The sequence below is a fragment of the Prunus dulcis genome, chromosome 5, assembly GCF_902201215.1.
Source record: "Prunus dulcis chromosome 5, ALMONDv2, whole genome shotgun sequence".
Taxonomy (NCBI): domain Eukaryota; kingdom Viridiplantae; phylum Streptophyta; class Magnoliopsida; order Rosales; family Rosaceae; genus Prunus; species Prunus dulcis.
Window position 1 is genome coordinate 1171723 of NC_047654.1, and position 21695 is coordinate 1193417.

The following is a 21695-nucleotide window of genomic DNA, read 5'->3' on the forward strand; positions in this document are numbered from 1 at the left end:
TTTCAACTCTTTTAGCAATTTTCAATTTTATGATTTAAATCCCACACCTTACTCTCCGTTTGGATAAGGGAAAATAACTCGAAATTCGATTAAAAATCAGGAGCGCCAATGATATGTTGGATAGTAGCTAAAAAATTAGGTATTTCTGACTAAATTAATGAATGTGTTGAATGGGTTTTGTGATCTTTGTGGCATTATGGGTGGGTTTTGTTAATCTTAACAAAACACTCTATGCCCATGGTTATTGGTGTGTGATTTGTGTTTATGGTACAGCTATGTAGTTGCTTCGTTAGCTTTATCACTTTGAATTAGCTAATATACTTCGCGAGGAGCGCAGCTTAGGTCACCAAAGGAGATGGTAGATGGAAGGCAGTTGCTTGCAATACTACTGAAAATATATTAGCTGTGCAATTTAATCTCTAGATAAGTGTTAATAATATTAGAAATCGTGTTAAGTCATGGAAAAAGTTATATAGAGTAGTGAGTGATATATTAAGTCAAAGTGGATTCAGTTGGGATTCAACAAAAAAAGATAATAAGTGTAGATAAAGATCATGTTTGGGAAGATATGTGAAGGTAAAAATATATATATATATATTTTAAATTTATCACGTGCTTTTTTTTTTAATTGTTAAATAGTGCTTTTAAGATTCTTATTTGACTTTGATTATTTGTTTGGCAGTCTCATGACGATACTAGAGGTTTTCGATTTAAAGTTATAGAAAATTGGGATGATATAGTAGATTTGTGTGGCAAAGATAGAGCCACTAGAGAGGGCGCTGAAACAGGTGCAGATGCAACTGAGGTTATGACTCCTACTAATGAAGTTGATCATGTTGATTTGGATGGTGATACACAAGGTTATGACTCCTACCAAAAGATGTTGGTTGAATCATACAAAGGACAAGCTACCAAAATTGCTACGTAAAAATTGTGGTGGTATCAAATCCCAAATAAAGCATGAGAATGGGCACTTTTGATAATCATTTCAATTTTAGTTTTTGTTTAGGCTTTTGTTACTCATCCCTCCCATCCTCTCATCTCGTCTTCACTCTCAATCTCATCTCCACTCTTATTCTCACTTCCATTCTCCCTCTTTTTCCTCTATACTCTAGCACAAAAAATGAAAAATAAAAGCTAAAATTGAAATGGTTATCAAACTGACCATAAAATTACATCCTAAAATTAAAATCTTTACTTGGTAATTGCTAAAAGGAGACTTCATACAAAGGAAAGATTATCTCGATTTTCTTGTTTATCTTCTTCTTGTGTGTTTTTGTATTGGATTCATAATCTTCTTTTCATTTATTTTCCATATTATTCTTTTTATTTTATAATGCATTTGGATGGGGAAATAAACTTGGGATTTGGACAAAAGTCAGAACTTCTAAATTTGACATACAACAATTCCCGTGTTTGGATTTTAAAAAAAACATTGAAAGTTAGAAATTCTACATGAAAAAAAAATTGAAATTTGGAGATCATGAATTCCAACATTAAATTCTATCTAAAAAAATTTTATTTCTAAAATTCCAAGAGAGTGAAAGTTTTAAAATATTAAATTTCATGTTTAAATCCATTAGCCAAATAAGAAAATTTATAAATTCTAGAATATTAATTTACATCATTTTAAATTCCATCATTTATAAATTCCTTAGTACTTTTCATCATTCAAACACACCTTTGGTATCTTTTGAGGAATTTTATTGAATGTCACGCCCCAATTTGGCCCCCAAGTTGTTTCACTAACTGGATTTGGACTTTCAAATTAAAACGTAATAGTACTAAGCTCCATTCCCAATGTAATATTATAATGTTTAAATGATACACCATTGTTTGAGCAAATTTCCGCACAGGGAATATTCGTGTGTAGATTCTTCGCCCTTCAAGCTTCCTTTTGTTTCTTCTTCCTCGATCCCTACAAAAAAGGTTGGAGTTAATAGACCACACCCAGAGGGTGTTGGCCAAAGGGCCTCCGATGCCTAGGTTAGTTAAATGTTCTTGAGAAAGATACTGAGATAACATAAATGATGGAGGTCTTCTCTCATAGGGAGAGCCTGGTGGCTAGAGTCGTGAGGGAGAGAGAGAGAGAGCCAAGAGTGGCGTGAGAGAAAGAGAGCTTTGGCTAGGGTTTTAGAATTACCTCTTGTGTGTTGTGTAGCCATGTATTTATAAACTCCTTGTAGGCTAGGGTTTGAAGAATAATCCATATTTGGTTAGGATTATTCTTACACATAAATAGGAGATTGTAATTAATCAAGGAGTTCCCTAATTAAATAGGATTTAATTAGGGTAATCAGTTGACCTAAGGAATATTTCTTTTGCACCTGCCACCAATGGCGGATCCAGCATGGGGTCAATGGGGTCAGACGATACCATGGCAGCCCTGGAAATGGCTTGGAGGTCCTTGGTTTCTCTTGGCAGCCATAAGAGGCGACCCCATGGAGAAGAAGATGCAAGCTGCTAGGGAGAAGAAATAGGGAGGAAGAAGAAAGAGAGAGAGAGAGAGAGAGAGAGAGAGAGAGAGAGAGAGGAAGGAAGAAGAAATCCATAGGGAGAAGAAAAGAGAGAAGGGTAGGAAGAAGCCGACACAAATTTTAATAAAAAGGAAGATATTTTGTTAAGGTTTTTAAAATATTTTTTAATTCTATTGGTTACACCTATAAATATTAAAATTATACATCAATAACATAAAGATATCATATACCACAATGGTCTGTGAATTGAAAAGTACTGTAAGGTCAATGGTTCAACACCCACTGTGTTCCCTTTTTTTTTTGGTAATATTCAAGGTATTTTGTTATCATAATACATATATCAGCTTGATTTATTGAATGATGTTTTTATTAATTGGAATAAGTTCGGTGTGTTTTTTGTTTTTTATTTTTGCATTGTTTCACCTTAAAAAGAAAATCGGAACTTTAACGCTATGACCCCATAGAGTAACAATCCTGGATCCGCCACTGCGTGTCACCCATCTGAAATATGTGTTCCCACAGCCATAATTCACATTGTTAAATAGAATGCAGGTGTAGAAACCAAAATTTCATCAGTCAAAATTCAAAATTTAACTAGTCAAAGCTAGTTGGAACAGTAGTGGGTTCCACACAAATACATGTGGCACATGCTCATCAAGACGAAGATGGACGTTGGAGATCACACATGCCAACATCTAAGAGATCCATCAATCAAATTAAATCATATGACAAAAAGGAATAAAATAAATCATATTCCTAAATCATAAGTTAATTTCCTCAAATCATGGATTTTGACTTAATTAAAAGTTAAATTAAAGGATGCAGATTGGGGGTTCCAAATCTCTATGCCCAAAGCAACACCTAGACTCTCAAGTTCTTCATTAAGCTTGTAAAGAATCAACAAACACATGTCCATTCCTTCACCACCAAAGCCGAAAACTATCCACCACGTGACACTACTCGTGGTCTTGACATGCTTAAGATCAAGTCGTGATGGTCATCCTCAAAGTCTCAAATTCTGTTTCATGATCCAGTGCTTGGCACTCTTGAACTGTACACACTAGAAGAAGAAATCAGAGGAAATTCTTTTATTCTGTACAAGAATACCCATAGAGATTGTAACATACACACTGATAAATCAATATAAATATTTATTTTGTACATGTGTTCTTGTTTCATTTGTCACAGGATTTTCGTGTTTACAAATTTGGCACACCTGGTGGGACCTCTCTACCTTTCATCTCTTTCTCTGCCTCTCTCCGTCTAAGTCTAATGAAGTTCATGAGAAACACAGGTCAGTCATCACCCATGAGAAGCACAACAAACATATGTCGATTCCTTCACCACCAAAGCCGAAAACTATCCACCACATGACACTACTCGTGGTCTTGACATGCTTGAGATCAAGTTGTGATGGTCCTCCTCGAAGCCTCAAATTATGTTCATGATCCAGTGCTTGGCACCCTTGAACCGTACACACTAGGAGATCAAATCAGAGGAATTCTTTTATTTTGTACAAGAATACCCATAGAGATTGTAACCTACACACTTGATAAATCAATATAAATATTTATTTTGTTCATGTGTTCTTGTCTCATTTGTTGCAGGATTTTCGTGTTTACAAGTTTGGCACACCCAGTGGGACCTCTCAGCCTCTCATCTCTTTCTCCAGTTTCAAACTCAATCAATCCACTAAAGCTGATGGCTTCAAGTCTTTCTCGTGTGTAAAGGGAAGAGCTCGAGCGCTTATACCATAAGCGAAGCCCCTACTAGCGCCGTAAGTCGAAGAAATACGAAGACTTACCTTCCAGGCCAGCACACTGCTTCCATGTCTCTCCGTCTAAGTCTAATAGAGTCCATGAGAAACACAAGTCAGTCATCACCCTTACCTCGTTGGGGGCAAAGAAGGACGTCTTTCGAAGAAGGAGAGGTGTTCATCAAGACTAAAGGATTCAATAGAGTAGCCATTCTCACATGTTCTTGATTCCAACTCAAGGATGGACGAATACTACTGATCAAATTTAATGTACTGGATGGAGGCTTTGATGATGTACTCAGACTCCTCTAGCTCTTCATGCTTCATGATTGTGCAAGTCATGATGGTAGAGGTCACTTCCACTGAAGAACAACTTGTTTAGATGGCCCAAGCAATCCAAAAGTTGGTGAAGACCGCTGAAGAGAATAGGACGCTTATAAATGATTAACATGCCTCTCTTAGGAAACTAACATGAACCTGGGTCTACCTAAGGACGCTTTGTGGACTGCGTCTCCTTTAAGACGCTTATAAATGATTGTCATGCCTACTTTAGGAAACTAACAGGAACCTGGGTCTCCCTTAGGATAGTCCTGGAGCATCTTGCTTCCCCCTAAGGACTCTTTGAGGACTTCGTCTCCTTTAGGACACTTATAAATGATTGTCATGCCTAACTTAGGAAATTGACAGGATCATGGGTCTCCTTTAGGATACTCCTAGCGCATCTTAGGTCTCCCTAAGGACTTTTTGTGGACTGCATCTCCCTTAGGACGCTTATAAATAGTTGCTTCTCTTTGACACATTTTTTAACTTACATTGATGTTTATATGATTACACTGCTTTATTTGAAATGGAAATAATTGGATAAATAACCTGGAACTTCCATTAGCTGCTTTTATTTTTTAGAAGTGGGCAGGGCTCAGTCATCTACAAGGAAAAGAATTGGCAGGCAAAAGCTTCACGAGGAATATCTTTGAAGGTGGCATGCATTCCGTTGTCTTGGAATCTCTTTCATGGTGTTAAGTGTATAACTTCCTCTGCCCCGGATTGGTTGATCACGTAAAGGCTTTCCCAATTGGGTTTCATCTTCTTTGATCCTTGTTTTTATGCCGTAATGAAATTCTTTCTAACTACAAGGTTGCCAGGTTGAAACTGTTTGACCTTGGCCATTTTGTCATAGTAAGACTTCAACTGCTGCTGGTAAGAGGCAACTTGGACAATGGCTTTCTCGCGTTCTCCCTCGAGTAGGTCAAGGTTGAGTTTCATTTGTTATAAGTTCTTACCACTATTACCCATCTCAATGCTCATTGAGGGGACAATGATGTGTGGAGGAATGATTGCCTCAGTTCCAATACACGTACGTACGTATTTCTCATGTTTAATACACGTATTTTTTACAAAAATTTCAGTAAGACACAAAATTCACGTATTCTACACGTATTACTGAATAAAAATAATATATACTTTAAAAAAAGGTATAGCCGTACGGCTGTACTCAGTTTTCCCTAATTGTTTTTCAAAAAATAGTATAGCCGACTGACTTTACCTCTTTGACACGTGGGCTTAGGCCATGGGCAGATCTATATATAGATATATATATCTATGTATATATTTGAATTTTAAAAAAAACGTATAGCCTTGCGGCTGTACTCGTTTTCCCTTTTTTAAAAAAGAAAAAGAAAAAAGAAAGGCTTAACTCTTTTGACACGTGGCAAATAGAGGCTGGGAGCGTATTCTTTTTCATTAAATTTAGGTTTTAGCCACAAAAGAACTTTCACTTTGGAAAAAGCCAAAACTTTTTCAAAAAATACTAAAAAACCACTCAACTTTCAAATCAAAGACATGCAAATGTAAAGGATTCCTTAGGAAATTCACAAATAAATAAGGGCAATTTGGTCCATTTTGGCTTCTTTTAAAAATTTTCTCTCTCCTTTGGCCTTTTCCAAAGTCTCCCTTTTTTTCAAAGATATACATAGTATAGCCGCACGGCTATACTTTTTTATATTTTTAATATTTTAAAAATAAAAATTTGTTTCTTTACTTTTGTTTTTTGGCTTACTTCTTTAATTTACCATACGTAATCAAGTAATATCTTAGCCTTTTTAAATCACTTTGCTTAGTCATTATATTTTAATTATTATTTAATATAAAAAGATTAAAGAAAAAGAACACAAAGTAATTAATTTCTATTTATTAAGTCTTTTGTGAAATCGTTTAGGTGTCTTAATTCAATTTCTCCGTAGCCCAAGAGCCCTATCCATTACAATTATGCCATTACTTGAGTATCTATCGTCCCTTTTTGATGTTTTACTTTTCCAAAGTTATTACCCGTATAAAGATTTTAGCACTTTCACGTTTAATAACGTATTATACACGTACGCAAGTAATTCTCATATTTAATACACGTATTTTTATATAAAATTTTCAGTAAGGCACACAAAATTCACGTATTATTGAATAAAAATAATATGTACTTTGAAAAAAAAAGGTATAGCTGTATGGCTGTACTTAGTTTTCCCTAATTATTTTTCAAAAAATAGTATAGCCGCCCGGCTTTACTTCTTTGACATGTGGGCTTAGGCCATGGGTGGGTCTTTATATATATATATATATATATATATATATATTATAGTATAGCAGCCCGGCGAAACTATTTTTTTGAATTTAAAAAAAGTATAGCCGTCCGGCTGTACTCGTTTTCCCTTTTTTTTTTTTTATTTATAAATTTAAAAAAAAGCTTTACTCTTTTGACACGTGGCATCTAGGGGCTGGGAGCGTCTTTTTTTATTTATTTAAGATATACATAGTAGAGCCGCACAGCTATACCCTTTTTTATTTTTAATATTTTAAAAATATAAAATTTGTTTCTTTACTTTTGTTTTTTGGCCTACTTCTTTAATTTACATACGTAATCAAGTAATATCTTAGCCTTTTTTAATCACTTTGTTTAGTAATTAGATTTTAATTATTATTTAATATAAGAAGATTGAAAAAAAAGAACACAAAGTAATTAATTTCTATTTATTAAGTGTTATGAAATCGTTTGGGTGTCTTAATTCAATTTCTCCATAGCCCAAGAGCTCTATCCATTACAATTATGCCATTACTCGAGTATCTATCATCCCTTTTTGATGCTTTTCCAAAGTTATTACCCATATAAAGATTTTAGCACTTTCACGTTTAATAATGTATTATACACGTATGCAAGTATTTCTCATGTTTAATACACGTATTTTTTTTACAAAATTTTCAGTAAGACACACAAAATTCACGAATTATACACGTATTTCTGAATAAAAATAATATGTACTTAAAAAAAAAAAAAGGGTATAGTCGTACGGCTGTACTCAGTTTTCCCTAATTATTTTTCAAAAAATAATATAGCCGCGCGGCGATGCTCGTTTTGCATAAAAAAGTATAGCCGGCGGGCTTTACCTCTTTGACACGTGGGCTTAGGCCATGGGGCGGGTCTTTATATATATATATATTAGTATAGCCGCCCGGCTACACTATTTTTTTGAATTTGAAAAAATAGTATAGCCGTGCGGCGGTACTCGTTTTTCCTTTATTTTAAAAAAAAAAAAAAAGCTTTACTAGGCTTTACTCTTTTGACATGTGGCACCTAGGGGCTGGGAGCGTCGTTGTTTTAAGATATACGTAGTATATCCACACAGCTGTACTCTTTTTTCGTGGAGTATAGTGGAGCTAATCGCATTTCCGAGAAAGAAAAGATCAAAAGGTGTGCTTTTTCTTTTAAAAAATGGGAAAAAGATGTCTTTGGGAGTGTTAGGACCCAATTAAAGGAGTGCAAAGAAGAGCTGGAATTACTGCAATGTATTAATCCTTCGAAACAACAAAGTTAGAGGAAGGAGTTTCTTGAAAGGAAGATTGATGATCTGCTGGAAAAACAAGAAGTTATGTGGCAGCAGCGGTCAAGGGTGGGGTGGCTGACAGAATGGGATAAAAATACGAGTTATGTCCATGAAAATGCAAAGGAGAGGACAAAGACTAATTTCATAGCAGGGGTGTATAATTCAAAGGGGAAATGGTGTACGGATAGGAGACTGGTAACCAAAATTTTTTGTAGTTATTTTCAGTCTCTCTTTGCAAAAACTTGAGGCAATAATATGGAGGTGATCACTGACAAGGTTAGTCCAAAAGTGCCTGATCAAATGAATGAGGTTGATTTTGCTTTGAAGCAAATGCCTCCTTCAAAGGCTCCTGGAATTGATGGAATGTCAGCTGTTTTTTTTCTTCTTTTTTTTTTTTTTTTTTTTCCAGAAATTTTGGCACATTCTTGGGGATGAAGTTGTTGAGGTATGTCTAAAAATTCTTAATGGTCAAGAAAGTGTGAGAAGCCTGAACAAGACTTTGATAGCTCTCATCCCTAAAGTTGAAAACCGGAATTTGTGACTCAGTACAGGCCAATATCTCTTTGCAATGTGATTTATAAAATTATTTCTAAGGCCATAGCTAACATATTAAAGTTTGTGCTCCCAATGATTATATCTGAAACTCAGAGTGTTTTTGTTCCAAAGAGGCAAATTTCAAATAACATCATTCTAGCTTTTGAAACAATCCATGCCATGAAATGTAGAAGGGGGAAAAAAGTTCCAAGGTTTGCTTTGAAGCTAGACATGGCAAAAACATACGATAGAGCTGAGTGGAATTTCATTTGTAAAATGATGGAGAAATTGGGTTTCCATGATGAGCTTGTTAAGCTGGTATTTGAGTGTATATCTACTGTTTCATATTCTTTGATAAAGCATGGAGCTGTTGAAGATAATATTATCCCACAAAGGGGGATTATACAAGGAGATCCCTTATCTCCCTATCTTTTCCTCATTTGTGCAAAGGGTTTCTCTACGCTTCTTAAACATGCAGAGCTTTCTGGTGACATAAAAGGGATTGAAGTTGCAAGGAGGGCCCCTTCAATATCTCATTTGTTTTTTGCAGATGACAGCGTACTCTTTCTTGAAGCAACACGACATGCATGTAGAACCCTAAAGAGGGTGTTTGAGATTTATGAGATGGCAGCAGGGCAAAAAATAGATTTGGCTAAGTCTGCGATTGCTTTCAGTCCAAACACTCATGTGCAATTAAGGAATGAGGTGAGTAGCATTTTAGCGATCCCAATTGTTGAGTTTCATGAGAAATATTTGGGATTGCCAACTGTGATTGGTAGGAAAAAGAAGGAGTGTTTTAACGGAATAAAAGAAAGATTGAGAAAGAAGTTTAATATATGGAAAGAGAAATTACTTTCAAAAGCAGGAAAGGCTCTCCTTATCAAAGCGGTGGCTCAGAGCATTCTTGATTATGCTATGGGAGTCTTTAAACTTCCTATAACATTATGCGCAGACTTAAACTCAATGATTTCTAAATTCTTGTGGGAGAACTCAGAGTGTAGCAAAGGTATTAGTTGGGCAAAGTGGGTGCATTTTTGTTTTGCAAAGGATGAAGGTGGAATAGGGTTTAGAGATCTGGAGTCTTTCAACAAAGCACTTGTGGCTAAGCAATGTTGGAGACTTCTTACCAATGAACAGACCATGATTCATAAGGTGTTAAAAGCTCAATACTTTCCAAATTGTAATTTTTTGGCAGCTGCTAAAGGAAGAGCTTCTTCATATATTTGGAGGTCTTTGATTTGGGTTGTGAGTTGCTCTTGAGTGGGTTAAGGAAGAGGATTGGAGATGGACAAGAAACACTAGTCTATGGTGATGCTTGGATTCCTAGACCTAACTTTTTCCGCCCTATTTCCTCTCAAGTGTTGGATCAAGAAACTAAAGTAAGTGATTTTATTTTTCCTATTGGGAATTGGAATGTTGATTTACTAAATTTGTGTTTTCATGAGGAAGATGTTAAGGCTATTACATCTATCCCTTTGAGTGTTAATTATCACAAAGATGGATGGATTTGGCATTATACTACTAATTGAATTTATTATGTGAAAAGTGGATATAGGCTGGAGATGTCAAAGAAAAAGGAATGCAGTGGGGCTGTTGGATCCTCTTCGGAACCAAGAATACGAAGTGCTTTCTGGAGAAAAGTTTGGTCCCAAGAGGTACTACAAAAACTCTTATATTTTAATTGGAGAGCTATTAAAAATTATCTTCCTTGTAGATCTAATCTGCTGAAAAGGAAAATAATTTCTGATGACTCTTGCCCTATTTGTAATGTGAATTCTGAGAGTGTAATTCATGCTTTGTGGAGTTGTCCTAATGCCCAAAAAGTTTGGAAAAGAGTGATGTTCAGGAAGGTTTTCATAGGGCTACACTTTTACAACTACGGGGATTTGTTTGAAATTGCCACTATGTATCTTTCAAAGTATGAAATGCGTTTGTTTTTATATATATGCTGGAATTTATGGCAAAACATAAATAAAGTTGTTATTGAAGGTCGTTCTTATGCACAAAATGTGATTTTCAACAAAGCTCATTACTTGGCTAATTAATATGGAAGTCTTGTGACAGGGGAACCTAAATTAATTGTAGAGAAACAAACCAAATGGTCTCCTCCTCCGGTTGGTAAATATAAACTAAATGTTGATGCTGCTTTTATTCCCGAAACAGGTGTGGGTGGAATTGGTGCTGTTGTTAGAAATAGGGGTGTAAGTTGGATTGGAAAATCCGATTCCGACCGATTCTGGTCCAAAATTTTCCAAAAAAATCCGACTCCGATAAATCCGATATCCGAAAATCAGAATCCGATATTTCCGATAAATGACGAAAATTCCGCAATTCCAATCCGAAAATATTCCGAAGTTCTCCGATCCCATTCCGATTCGATTTTTCCAATTTTTTCCGGAAAATTCCGAGTTTCTAATTTTAATTGCATTATTTTTAGTGTAGAGGTTTTATATATGTTTCATTTCCCTTATTTGTTATCTTTTTGTACCCACCACATACAAATATTCATATATACTATCATAGGGGCTCTCTCTCCCAAAAAAATATTAAACATAATAATTTATAACTTTAAGATTATATATTTTTGACAAATGTGCCTGTTTCTTTTTTGTTGGAGCAAATGTGCTTGTTTGAATATAACAAAAATGATATGTGTGATTGTTATATCCAAACCTACTACATATGTGGTAAACTATTCCATCTATGTACGTATTTTAAATTTTAAACTATCTTCATTTAAACTTTTAATTATAAAATTATTTTATACAAAACACCACATATAAGATAAACATATTGGAGCTTGACAATTATAGTGTTCCAATTGTCTAGAGCAAGACTAACATATTGAATGCAAGTTTATCACTCTTTATACACATAACATGTAACTATTTTGATTAAGAATGAACAAATAGTATAGATTGTTGTATATACATACAGAGAGCTTTAGGATTCGAGAATGCGTCTGATAGGTTAATTGGAAAACAATTTTATAAAACGAAAACAATGAAAATGTGATAGTACAATTTGAGAATAAGGGAAATAGAAATGCTGCATCATGTATCAATATATATGAACTACTTTTTTTTCATCCAAATTTATATTAACTACTTTTTAAAGACATTTGTGTTCATGTCTCATATAGAAAAAAGGAATGTAATTTAAAAAAAAAAAAAAAAAAAAAATTTATCCGGTAAATAAAATATAGTTTAAAAATATAATAATATTCTAAATCTTTAAAAACACCTAAAATTATCTTAAACGAAAAACCCATAGGGTCAGAAACAAAAACAAAAAAAACCCATCTGGCACAACTCCACCTCCCCATGCCATTCTCTTTAACTCTCTCTCTCTCTCTCTCTCTCTCTCTCTCCCCCAAACGCACCCATCTGCACCTCCACTCTCTTTTTTCCCCAGTTCTATTTCTCCCCCTTCTTCTCTTCTTTTTTCTCCAGGAAAGCCTCTTAATTGGTATCAAAATTCTTCACTGTGGATAGTTAATTGGGAACAATTTTTTGTACTATAATTTTACAATTTGAAAGAAATTGAAACATCAATTGAATTCACTAATACAAGTTTGAGGGCACATGATTACTGTAACAATTAGGTCAATGCTGACAAGAGGAAGAAGATGGCATTCTTGGGTTTCTTGATAAGTTGGGTCTGAGGAGATGGGACTTTCAAGTTTCAACGCTAGTGTTGTCTTGAGTTTTGATGGAGACAGACTGCAGGGTTGGAGTGCAAACCCAGAAAAATAAAAAAGCAAGAGAAGAAACAGTAGAGATAAAGAATTGAAGAATGATTTCTTTTTTGGTTCGAGAAGTGTTTATTTTGTTTTACAAACAGGATCAGTACATATTGTTCCATATCTGAAGAGGTTAAGTAAGAAAGAAAATGAAGGTTGGCATTCATGGATTAGACATGACACAGAAGAGAGAAGAGAAGTGATGGGGAGTAACTAAGTAGAATCAAGAAAAGAGTGGAGAGAGAAGTTGCAGTTCTATTTTTGCTTGGAGTCGCACATCGACTGCAAGAAGAAACTTCAAGTGTTTCAACCTTTGTAAATATCTTCACCCTCAGCCATTTTACGTATAGACCTAAAGCTCAACATCTTTAGGCCTGTCAAGTTATAGTTCAGTGGAGCTAGTTATGAAACTCCTGAGTTGGGCATTCTTAATAAAAGTTTAGTTGAGATTTTTACTAATGTTAAATTAGGCATTTAAATCTCTTAATATTTCTTTTTGTCAAGGAAGAATACAACATTTTGAAATCGGAAAGTTTCGAAAATTCCAGAATTTTTCGGAATCAGAATCGAAAGTCTATATTGAATTATATTGAATTCCAAAAGGTTTTGGATTGGAATTGGAATCTCTATTTTCGATCTGATCTGGCCGAATTCCCCTAGTTAGAAATGACAAAGGGGAAGTGATGGCGGCTATGGCCCTTCGTCTTGCCACTGCCACCTCATCTAAACATGCAGAGATCATAGCGCTTCATTTCGGGATGAAATTTACTCGGGATGTTGGTTTTTCTTCTATTCTAATTGATTTTAATTCTCAAGGGGTGGTAAATGATGTAAAGAAAGATGAGGAAGAGTCGTGGGCATCAGATGGGCATCTTATTGATTATATTAAGAGGAGTCTGCAACACTTTGAAGAAGTTACTATCTCTTTTAGTCCAGGAGGGTGTAACCAAGCAGCTCATTTTCTATCCAGACATGCTCTTAATTGTAATACTATAGTAACTTGGATTGAAGAGGTTCCCTTATGGCTGAAATCAATTGTAAAAAATGACATTGTTGCATTCTCTTAATTGTTATGAATGAGAACGAGTTCTTCTTTTGGAAAAAAAAATAATAATAAAAAAGAAAAAAGAAGTTCTAATCGTACACATGCAAATCAGAGCAAATTTACCCCTTTTTTTGTTTTTTTTTTCCTTGAAATGCTGAATTCCAATTTTTTTATTTTTTATTTTATTTTTTTTATGTTTATGAAGCTGTATACCGGGAGTAAGCAGTGACCAAACCAACCATAGGACGACATGAACGACGATCAAAGTCTCAGACAGGATCTGGACCCCCAAAGCGACCACAGCTCCGACTACCTCCCTCACCACCCCCACCATCCCTCCCACCCTCTCCAACCCCAACAACAACCTCAGCCTCAGCCCCGCCGACCTCGTGGCTTCGCCGCCACAGCTGCCGGGTCCGTGGGCCCCACCAGTCCCTCCACCCCCACCACTAATAAGGGCAAGAGGGAGAGGGAGAGGGAGAAGGAGCGCACGAAGCTTCGAGAACGGCTCCGTCGATCCATCACGAGCCGGATGCTCGCCGGCCTCCGTCAGTACGGCAACTTTCCGCTGCCTGCGCGTGCAGATATGAACGATGTCCTCGCAGCCCTCGCACGTGAGGCCGGCTGGGTTGTCGAGGCCGACGGCACCACTTACCGCCAATCTCCCCCTCCCTCCCAAATTGTCTGTACATTTCTAGTTTCTAATTTCTCATTGTTCTTCTTTCTGTTTTTAACTTTATTTAAAGGAATAATAAAAATTATTGTTGTTATTTGAAATTGGTGACAGGCAATGGGCATGAGGTCGGTAGAGAGTCCAGTTTCATCAGGTGTTAGAGCAACAAAATCACTGGAGTGTCATCCTCCTCACAACCCATCATCAGTTGTGAGAATTGATGAGAGCTTGTCACCAGCATCTCTTGATTCTGTTGTGATTGCAGAGAGAGACACCACCAAGAATGAGAAATTTTCAAGTGGTGGAAGCCCCATCAACTCTGTTGAGGCTGATCAGCTCATGCAAGACCTTCCCATCAGACCTGGTAACCATGGCATTGGCACCACTGCTTTTTCTACACCCAATCCCTATGTTCCTCTCTATGTAACACTTGCAGTAAGTAAATTCTTCATCTTTTATTTATTTATTTTTTTCTGCGCTTTCTGACTGCTGATTGTCAAATTCTAAGACGAACAATGTTTATTTTGTTTTCAGATATTTGTAAATCTAGGTTTTTTAAGTGATACAATTCTTGGGGCTTGTTTGGCAGACTGGGTTCATCAACAATTACTGCCAGCTGGTTGATCCTGAAGGCTTAAGACAGGAGCTAACTCATATGCAATCTTTAAGTGTAGACGGTGTTGTCGTGGATTGTTGGTGGGGTATTGTTGAAGGATGGAGCCCCCAGAAATATGTTTGGTCTGGTTATAGAGGTCTTTTTAACATTCTCCGGGAGTTCAAGTTCAAATTGCAGGTACTTCTCTCTGATTCATTGATAAAGCTTAGGGAAGCGTAAATTATTTTGAATAGCTGAACCATCAAAATTAAGCTTAATAAAATTTGGATTTAAAAGGTTTCCATTTAATATCACAAGGCTTAGTATCAGCAAACAATTTGAGTGATGCATATGATTAGTCAAACACATGTTGAACTTGTCTAAGACTTATCCGAACACATGTATGTCTAAACTGTTCTTAAATTTTCATGGATAATGAACCAAAATTATTGATATCTTCTCCAACAGGCACACAAAGGAGAACACATGAATTTAACAAGTAGGCATAATTGGAAATTTACATCAGTTCTCTCTCTCTCTCTCTCTCTCACGCGCACACACACACACACACACACACACACACACACACACATCTTTTTCTGTTCTTTTTCCCCTCAAATTGATAAAATTATATTCAATGTATCAGAGCCTCTAATTTTCCTTTTCTTTTGTTTACTGAGCGCACAAGGAAACTTGCTGGGAATTTTAAATTCCTTAGTTTCCGTTCTGTGTTAATTTAAGGCCAAGATAATGTTGTTTCAGAGAAAGTTTAAGCATGTCACATAGAAATGGAGCTATCCAGATTCTTAATGTATTGGATGGTCAAAAAAGCAGTGCAATTTAATTTTTTTTCTTCAAATAGGACGAACCAAATTAGATGACAGTTGGGTTTATGAAACTTTTGTCTCTTGGAGGTGCTTTTTTTTTTTCTTTTGTCATGTGGTAATGTTGGTCTATGTTTTCCCAAAAATGTTGTGAAGTTTTTAACTATTATATCATCTTAATCTATCAGGATTTTGGTCCTTGATTAAGGAATATAAATGTAAGTTTCAGTTTGTGGCAAGTCCTTTATAGAGCCAAACTTATGGGAGGCTCTGTCAAGCTCATTTGTGTATGAAGCATATAATTCTTGTAGGTGATTATGAGCTTGTATACTGTCTAAGTTGTGGGCCAGAAATTTTTTATATCTGTTATTCATGCTGTAAAATAGCTACACCTATGAAGACATTTCTATTTTCAGAATACTTTCAAGTTTTCTTGCACTAGATTGAGTGCTTGAAAATGCATCACTGCTTAGACCTTTCACTCTTCCACTGCAATCTCCTATGGTTTCAAACAAAATAATGTATTTTGTTAAGATGCATTCTTGCTACTTCCTAATCTTGTAACCCAAGGAAGTTTTAATTTGAATAGGTTCTTATTCTATATTGGAGAATCTTGCACGCTGTTGATGAATGGTTTCTGAAATCATTTTGCTGAAGGTTGTAATGGCATTTCATGAATATGGAAGAAGTGAGTCCGGTGAAGCCCTGATCCCTCTACCACAGTGGATCTTAGAGATTGGTAAGGAAAACCAGGACATATTCTTTACAGATCGAGAAGGAAGGAGGAACACTGAATGTCTATCTTGGGGCATTGATAAAGAAAGAGTTTTACATGGAAGAACTGGTGTCGAGGTATGAAAATATCTGAATGATGTTGAGGCATTCTGTCTTTTATGCTTGGACCATGAGATTATTGCGTCCATGTTTTGTTTTGTTTTACTGTTTCATTTATGCTGTCCTCCATTATATGCCCCTATGCCATTTCATTGTTTATATGGTTAATTGTTAACTCCTTTTTTTGTTTATTTTCTGTTGGGCCTACTTTTGTCAGTTGAAACTTATTTACTTATTGTTTCTGTTGTTCTTTGCTTTCTTCATGCAGGTCTATTTTGATTTTATGAGAAGTTTTCGCACTGAATTTGACGACTTGTTTGCTGAGGGTCTTATTTCTGCTGTGGAGATTGGGCTTGGATCATCTGGGGAGCTTAAGTATCCTTCCTTTTCAGGAAGGATGGGATGGAGGTATCCTGGTGTCGGTGAGTTTCAGGTATCTATTAAAGCTAAACCTTAATATTTGTTGAAATTATTGTGTATCCACTTAGAGTCTCTTCGTCCGTGTATTCTGCAGTTTAAATTAGACAAGAAAAGGCTTTCTATTTCCTCACAGGTCTTGATTCACTATTTTATTTCACCTCAGTTTGGAAGTATTCCCTCTTTTCCTTCCATCTTTCCCTCTTTAAATATGATATAATGGCAAAGATGGAGAAAGTATTGTTTCCTTCATGTTGCTTCAACTTTGTGGCATTTATTTACTGCATTTCGTTGGTTCCTGAGAAAGTATTGTTTCCTTCATGTTGCTTCAAATTTTAGACTCTGCATTGCAATTGTTTTGAAATTTATTAATCACTTGTTTGCAGTATTGTTTCCTTCATGTTGCTTCAAATTTTAGACTGTGCATTGCAATTGTTTTGAAATTTATTAATCACTTGTTTGCAGTGTTATGATAGATATTTACAACAAAGTCTGCGGCGAGCGGCTAAATTGCGTGGGCACTCATTCTGGGCCAGGGGACCTGATAATGCTGGTGAATACAATTCTCGGCCGCATGAAACTGGCTTCTTTTGTGAGCGCGGTGATTATGATAGTTATTACGGGCGCTTTTTCCTTCATTGGTATGCACAGTCACTAATTGACCATGCGGATAATGTACTGTCTCTTGCAAGCCTTGCCTTTGATGAAACCAAAATAATTGTCAAGGTGTGTATCTGGCCCTTTTTTCCCCACTGACTAGCTATGATTCACTAACTATGCGTTTGGATGGAAGGAGTGGAAGGGTAGGTGGGACCATAGGTTCCCTTGTTTTAGTCAAAAGGGTGGTGTGCATTGGTTATAAAGGTGTATATTGTTTTAGTCGTTCATAATTTGAAATCCCTACTTCACCAATCAACTTATGAGAGAAAATGAAGGATGTACCACTCTCCCTTATATCAGTTTAACTTAAAAACTCCCAAACATACTGTAAGTGACACCATCAATGCCCCTAATAAAATCCGTAATTTGGTTCTTGTACTCATGGATGATGAATCTGTCTTCCTCTTCCTTTACGCATGCTTCTGACCAGTATAGGACACCGATACAAAGGCAACGAAGAGTGGCCTGCATACGACCTGGAATTTTATGTTTGAACCAGATTTTGGGATGTTGAGAGAAGTTGGTGTTATACTGTTTCATGATGATGATTCATCAACTTCAGTTTCCTTACAAGCACGCACATGTTGGTGTACTTGAACATCTTTCATCGTGGCTCATGACTCCTAAAACTATACAACTCTGCCTGTCTAGATGATGTTAGGCATTTAGAATTCCGTTTATGCATGAATTGGTGATGATTTCTTATGATATTCCTTTAGCCTCAAAATCCAGCATAAAAGTAGTATACAGATTAGTTATGTTCAGTCTAGTCGGACCAACCTAGAAATGGCATATAGGTACGTTACATTGAGAAATCCCAACATCAAGCCTAGAAATAGTATAATGATTTGTTATACTTAAACTGTCTGATATTCATTGACATTGCTATAGTGGTGTGTGCCTAGAACTGAACCAAGGGGATGCATGGTCGTGATGTTCTTAAAGTCCTATCATGGAATTGTTACATAATGAAAAAATAATTAAAAGATGCAAATGTGCAGGTTCCTGCAGTCTATTGGTGGTATAAGACTTCCAGCCATGCAGCCGAGCTAACTTCTGGGTACTATAACCCAACAAACCAGGATGGGTACTCTCCAGTTTTTGAAGTTCTGAAGAAACATTCAGTGACAGTGAAGTTTGTTTGCTCAGGACTGCATATATCAAGTCAGGATAATGATGAAGCACTGGCTGATCCAGAAGGTTTGAGTTGGCAGGTGATGGCCCTTGCTCATGCCCCTTCTCATTGAGCTCTGTAGCTGTTTATAGTGTCAGTATTGCTAGTGGCTTTGGTCAATGCTGAGTGAACCCTAGAATTCCCTGATGTTTGAAAGGCAACAACTCAGTATGAATTGTTGAACTAGGCAGTTTTAAATATAATTTAAAAAGTATGCTTAATGACGTGGATATGTTTATCTGTATTCAATTTGAGTGATGCTAGCTTCTCATTTGTTCCTGCAGGTTTTAAATTTAGCCTGGGATCAAGGATTGCTTGTAGCTGGTGAAAATGCACTTTCATGTTATGATAGAGAAGGATGCATGAGAATAGTTGAGATGGTCAAGCCAAGGAATGATCCTGATCACCGCCACTTTTCATTTTTTGTATACCAGCAGCCAGCTCCTCTAGTTCAAGGGGCAATTTGCTTTTCAGAGTTGGATTTTTTCATTAAGTGCATGCATGGTAAGTATTCTCACAGAGCAATAACATTTAGTGAGAAGTATTCAATTTGATGGTGTTTTTGGATAATTTGGTTGGTGTTTTTTGATAAGGAAATTGATGGGTGTTCAAACAGTGCATTAGCATGAAATTCATATATTCCCTTTTTTGTTCTTCGCTTCTTTTTCACTATTTTCTTCATTCACACTTCAAAGAAAAAGTATTTCATACTTTGTTGTAGCCCTAAAATAGTTCTACTTAATGGTCAAAAGCAAATACATCGTAGTTACCGAAAAGCTCCTTAGACAACAGGGATTCGAATGTGCTGCAGGACGTACCACTGTACAGTTTCTTGATGGTTTCTTGCTGTTACATTTAGCTGAGATAAAATTGCCCAATTTCAACTGTGCACTTTTTAAGAAGCATTTTTCTCTGAACTGTAACAACTAAAGACACAGGCGACTTTGTGACATACAGGTGTTATTAGATCATTTTCTGTGGTTACCAGGGATACAGAAAAGAAAAGGACGTGATGTGTTGCCAATATTACTTATTAGAGGTGTCCTTTATTAAAATGGTTAAGAGTGGGATTATTCCTTTTGGCTTGGTTAGGCATAGTCTGCTTGTTCAGGAGTTAATAGATGGCTGGATGCTATTACCACTACAAGATTGTGGTCTCCATAGCTCATGTTTTAATTTAACTTTTCCTGCAGCTGCTCTTGGCCCATAGATATTGTCTTTCACCTAAATTGTAGTGATGATAACTGTCTGTTTAAAAACTTCATCAAGAATAAATCAGCATTAATCTTACAAATCTTTTCCAATTGCGTTTGCAGGTGAGATAGCTGGAGATCTAGTATCGTGTTAAATATTGAATTCTGTGTTCTTTCAGAGGATGTTAAATAACAGGGATGGACTTTTCAATTGCTCATGCTGGTTTCATCCAAGGTAAAAGGAGACATGAGGTTCGAAAGTTCCATAATAGTTGTTCTAGATTTCAGTATGAATTGTTCCGGCCAAAGAAGTGACAGCATAAACTTCAACTTCAATTTGCGGTGTCGTCTAACTCATGTTTCTTCTAAAGGCAGTTTCAGATCACGGAAGAAAAAAAACGAACGAAAAAAGAGGCAGTTGGTATGTGTTGCAAAGCCATTTGTAACTTTTGTTTTTTTGATTCCTCTCTCTTTGTATTGTAGTATTAAAAGGCATATTTAGCTGTGTAAATAAACTTTGTGTAATTTAACAAAGACGCTCAGATCAAAACAGAAGGGATTGGATTGAACAGAATTGAGCAAGAAAGTGGTTCAGTCAAAATTAATGGAATCATCTTTTGAACTGTGGTTTTAACAGATTAATGTTTCTTTTGTTATGAATTGGGCCCAGGCCCCAGAACAAAACAAGAAGACAAGAAAACTATCCACTTTAGAATGTTTTATGTATCTATGAATTTTGCAAACAAATGTGAAATAGTTACTGATTAAGATTCTCTCAGTTTGAAAAAGTGTTTATATTTTAGATGACGAGCTCCCATGCCCCCAAGGGATGTTTTCAAATGTATAAGAGTTTTTCAAATCACAAGAATAAAGCTAGTTTGGTATTAGAGATTTGAGTGGGAGGATTTTGGATATGGATTGGGCCCAATTTAAGTCATAGGATTTGGAGTTGACCTAAATTCATCTAATATCATAGGGCGAAACATGGTATTCGAAATAACTTATGAAATTAGAAATTTGGAAGGATTTCAACAATTTTTTTTAGTACAAGCGATAGTCAAAATTAAGATGCCACAGAAGTTCGAACTTGAGACCTTTAATAAGTCAAGATCTTTTTTCTACTAGGCTAGACCCCATTGATAATAATTTCAACATTTTTATTCTTCATTTGAGTTTCTCTACTCTCCAGCTCTCTCCCTTCCGTGCATGGTTACATGAAATTAGGACTGGGTCCACAATTGAATGAAGAGTTGAGAGGTCTTAGATACCGGATTTTGGGATTGGAGTGCAATGCATGAGCGGGATCATCATTTGGCTCGCTGTCCGCTAGTCGAAGTGGGTAGCTCGAGAGCCGATGGGCCAAAGACCAGTCTAGCCTGATGGTTAGGTCCGCTTGGCTCGACTCGTTCTAAGGTTGGATGGGGTTTGGACTTAGGATTTGAAACCTTCGGCCTGCTCATGGCCCGACCCAACCCGAATAGGCTCACCCATAGCCTTATATTGCCTTATTTCCATCCCAAACGTTTAAGTAAATGTCTTGTCTTTTTACTTTAATTTATTTTTATATTATTTTATTTACTTAAGTTTACAATGTATGTAGAATTGGTGAATGAAAAAAGAGGGAAAAAAGAGTGAAAAAGAAAATGGAAGAATGAAAACATTTTAGAATAGTTTAAAAAAATTACCAGTCTTTTGAAAATAAATAGGAACATAAAAAACATGAACCCATTTAATAACCAATTTTCAGTTTCCAGTTTTCATTTGTGAAAAATTGCAAACAGGAAACTTTGTTTAGAGTATTCGCATTGGGTGCCCAAAATTGTGCCACGTGCCTAATGCGCCTCCAAATTAACTTTGAAAAGAAAAAACAAAAAGATTTCGCTTCGGCTGCGTAATTTTCAT

General features: G+C 36.1%; 1 protein-coding gene across 1 annotated transcript; it reads left to right on the top strand.

The window, feature by feature from the left end:
- The first annotated feature begins 13379 nt into the window (after nt 1-13379).
- Nucleotides 13380-20429, top strand: LOC117628848 (beta-amylase 8). The gene is made up of 9 exons (XM_034361386.1): nt 13380-14105; nt 14211-14531; nt 14686-14889; nt 16173-16367; nt 16618-16782; nt 17232-17492; nt 18428-18640; nt 18885-19104; nt 19917-20429. The coding sequence occupies exons 1-9, from the start codon at nt 13674-13676 to the stop codon at nt 19946-19948; spliced, it is 2043 nt and encodes a 680-aa protein (XP_034217277.1). The 5' UTR covers nt 13380-13673; the 3' UTR covers nt 19949-20429.
- Nucleotides 20430-21695: the final 1266 nt, after the last annotated feature.

Bases quoted from the DNA above. Each gene is read 5' to 3' on its own strand.
- LOC117628848 (XM_034361386.1), top strand. From the start codon at position 13,674: ATGAACGACGATCAAAGTCTCAGACAGGATCTGGACCCCCAAAGCGAC. The intron at 17,493-18,427 runs GTGTGTATCTGG...GCAAATGTGCAG, and splicing joins AAACCAAAATAATTGTCAAG to GTTCCTGCAGTCTATTGGTG. The intron at 18,641-18,884 runs GTGATGGCCCTT...TTGTTCCTGCAG, and splicing joins CAGAAGGTTTGAGTTGGCAG to GTTTTAAATTTAGCCTGGGA.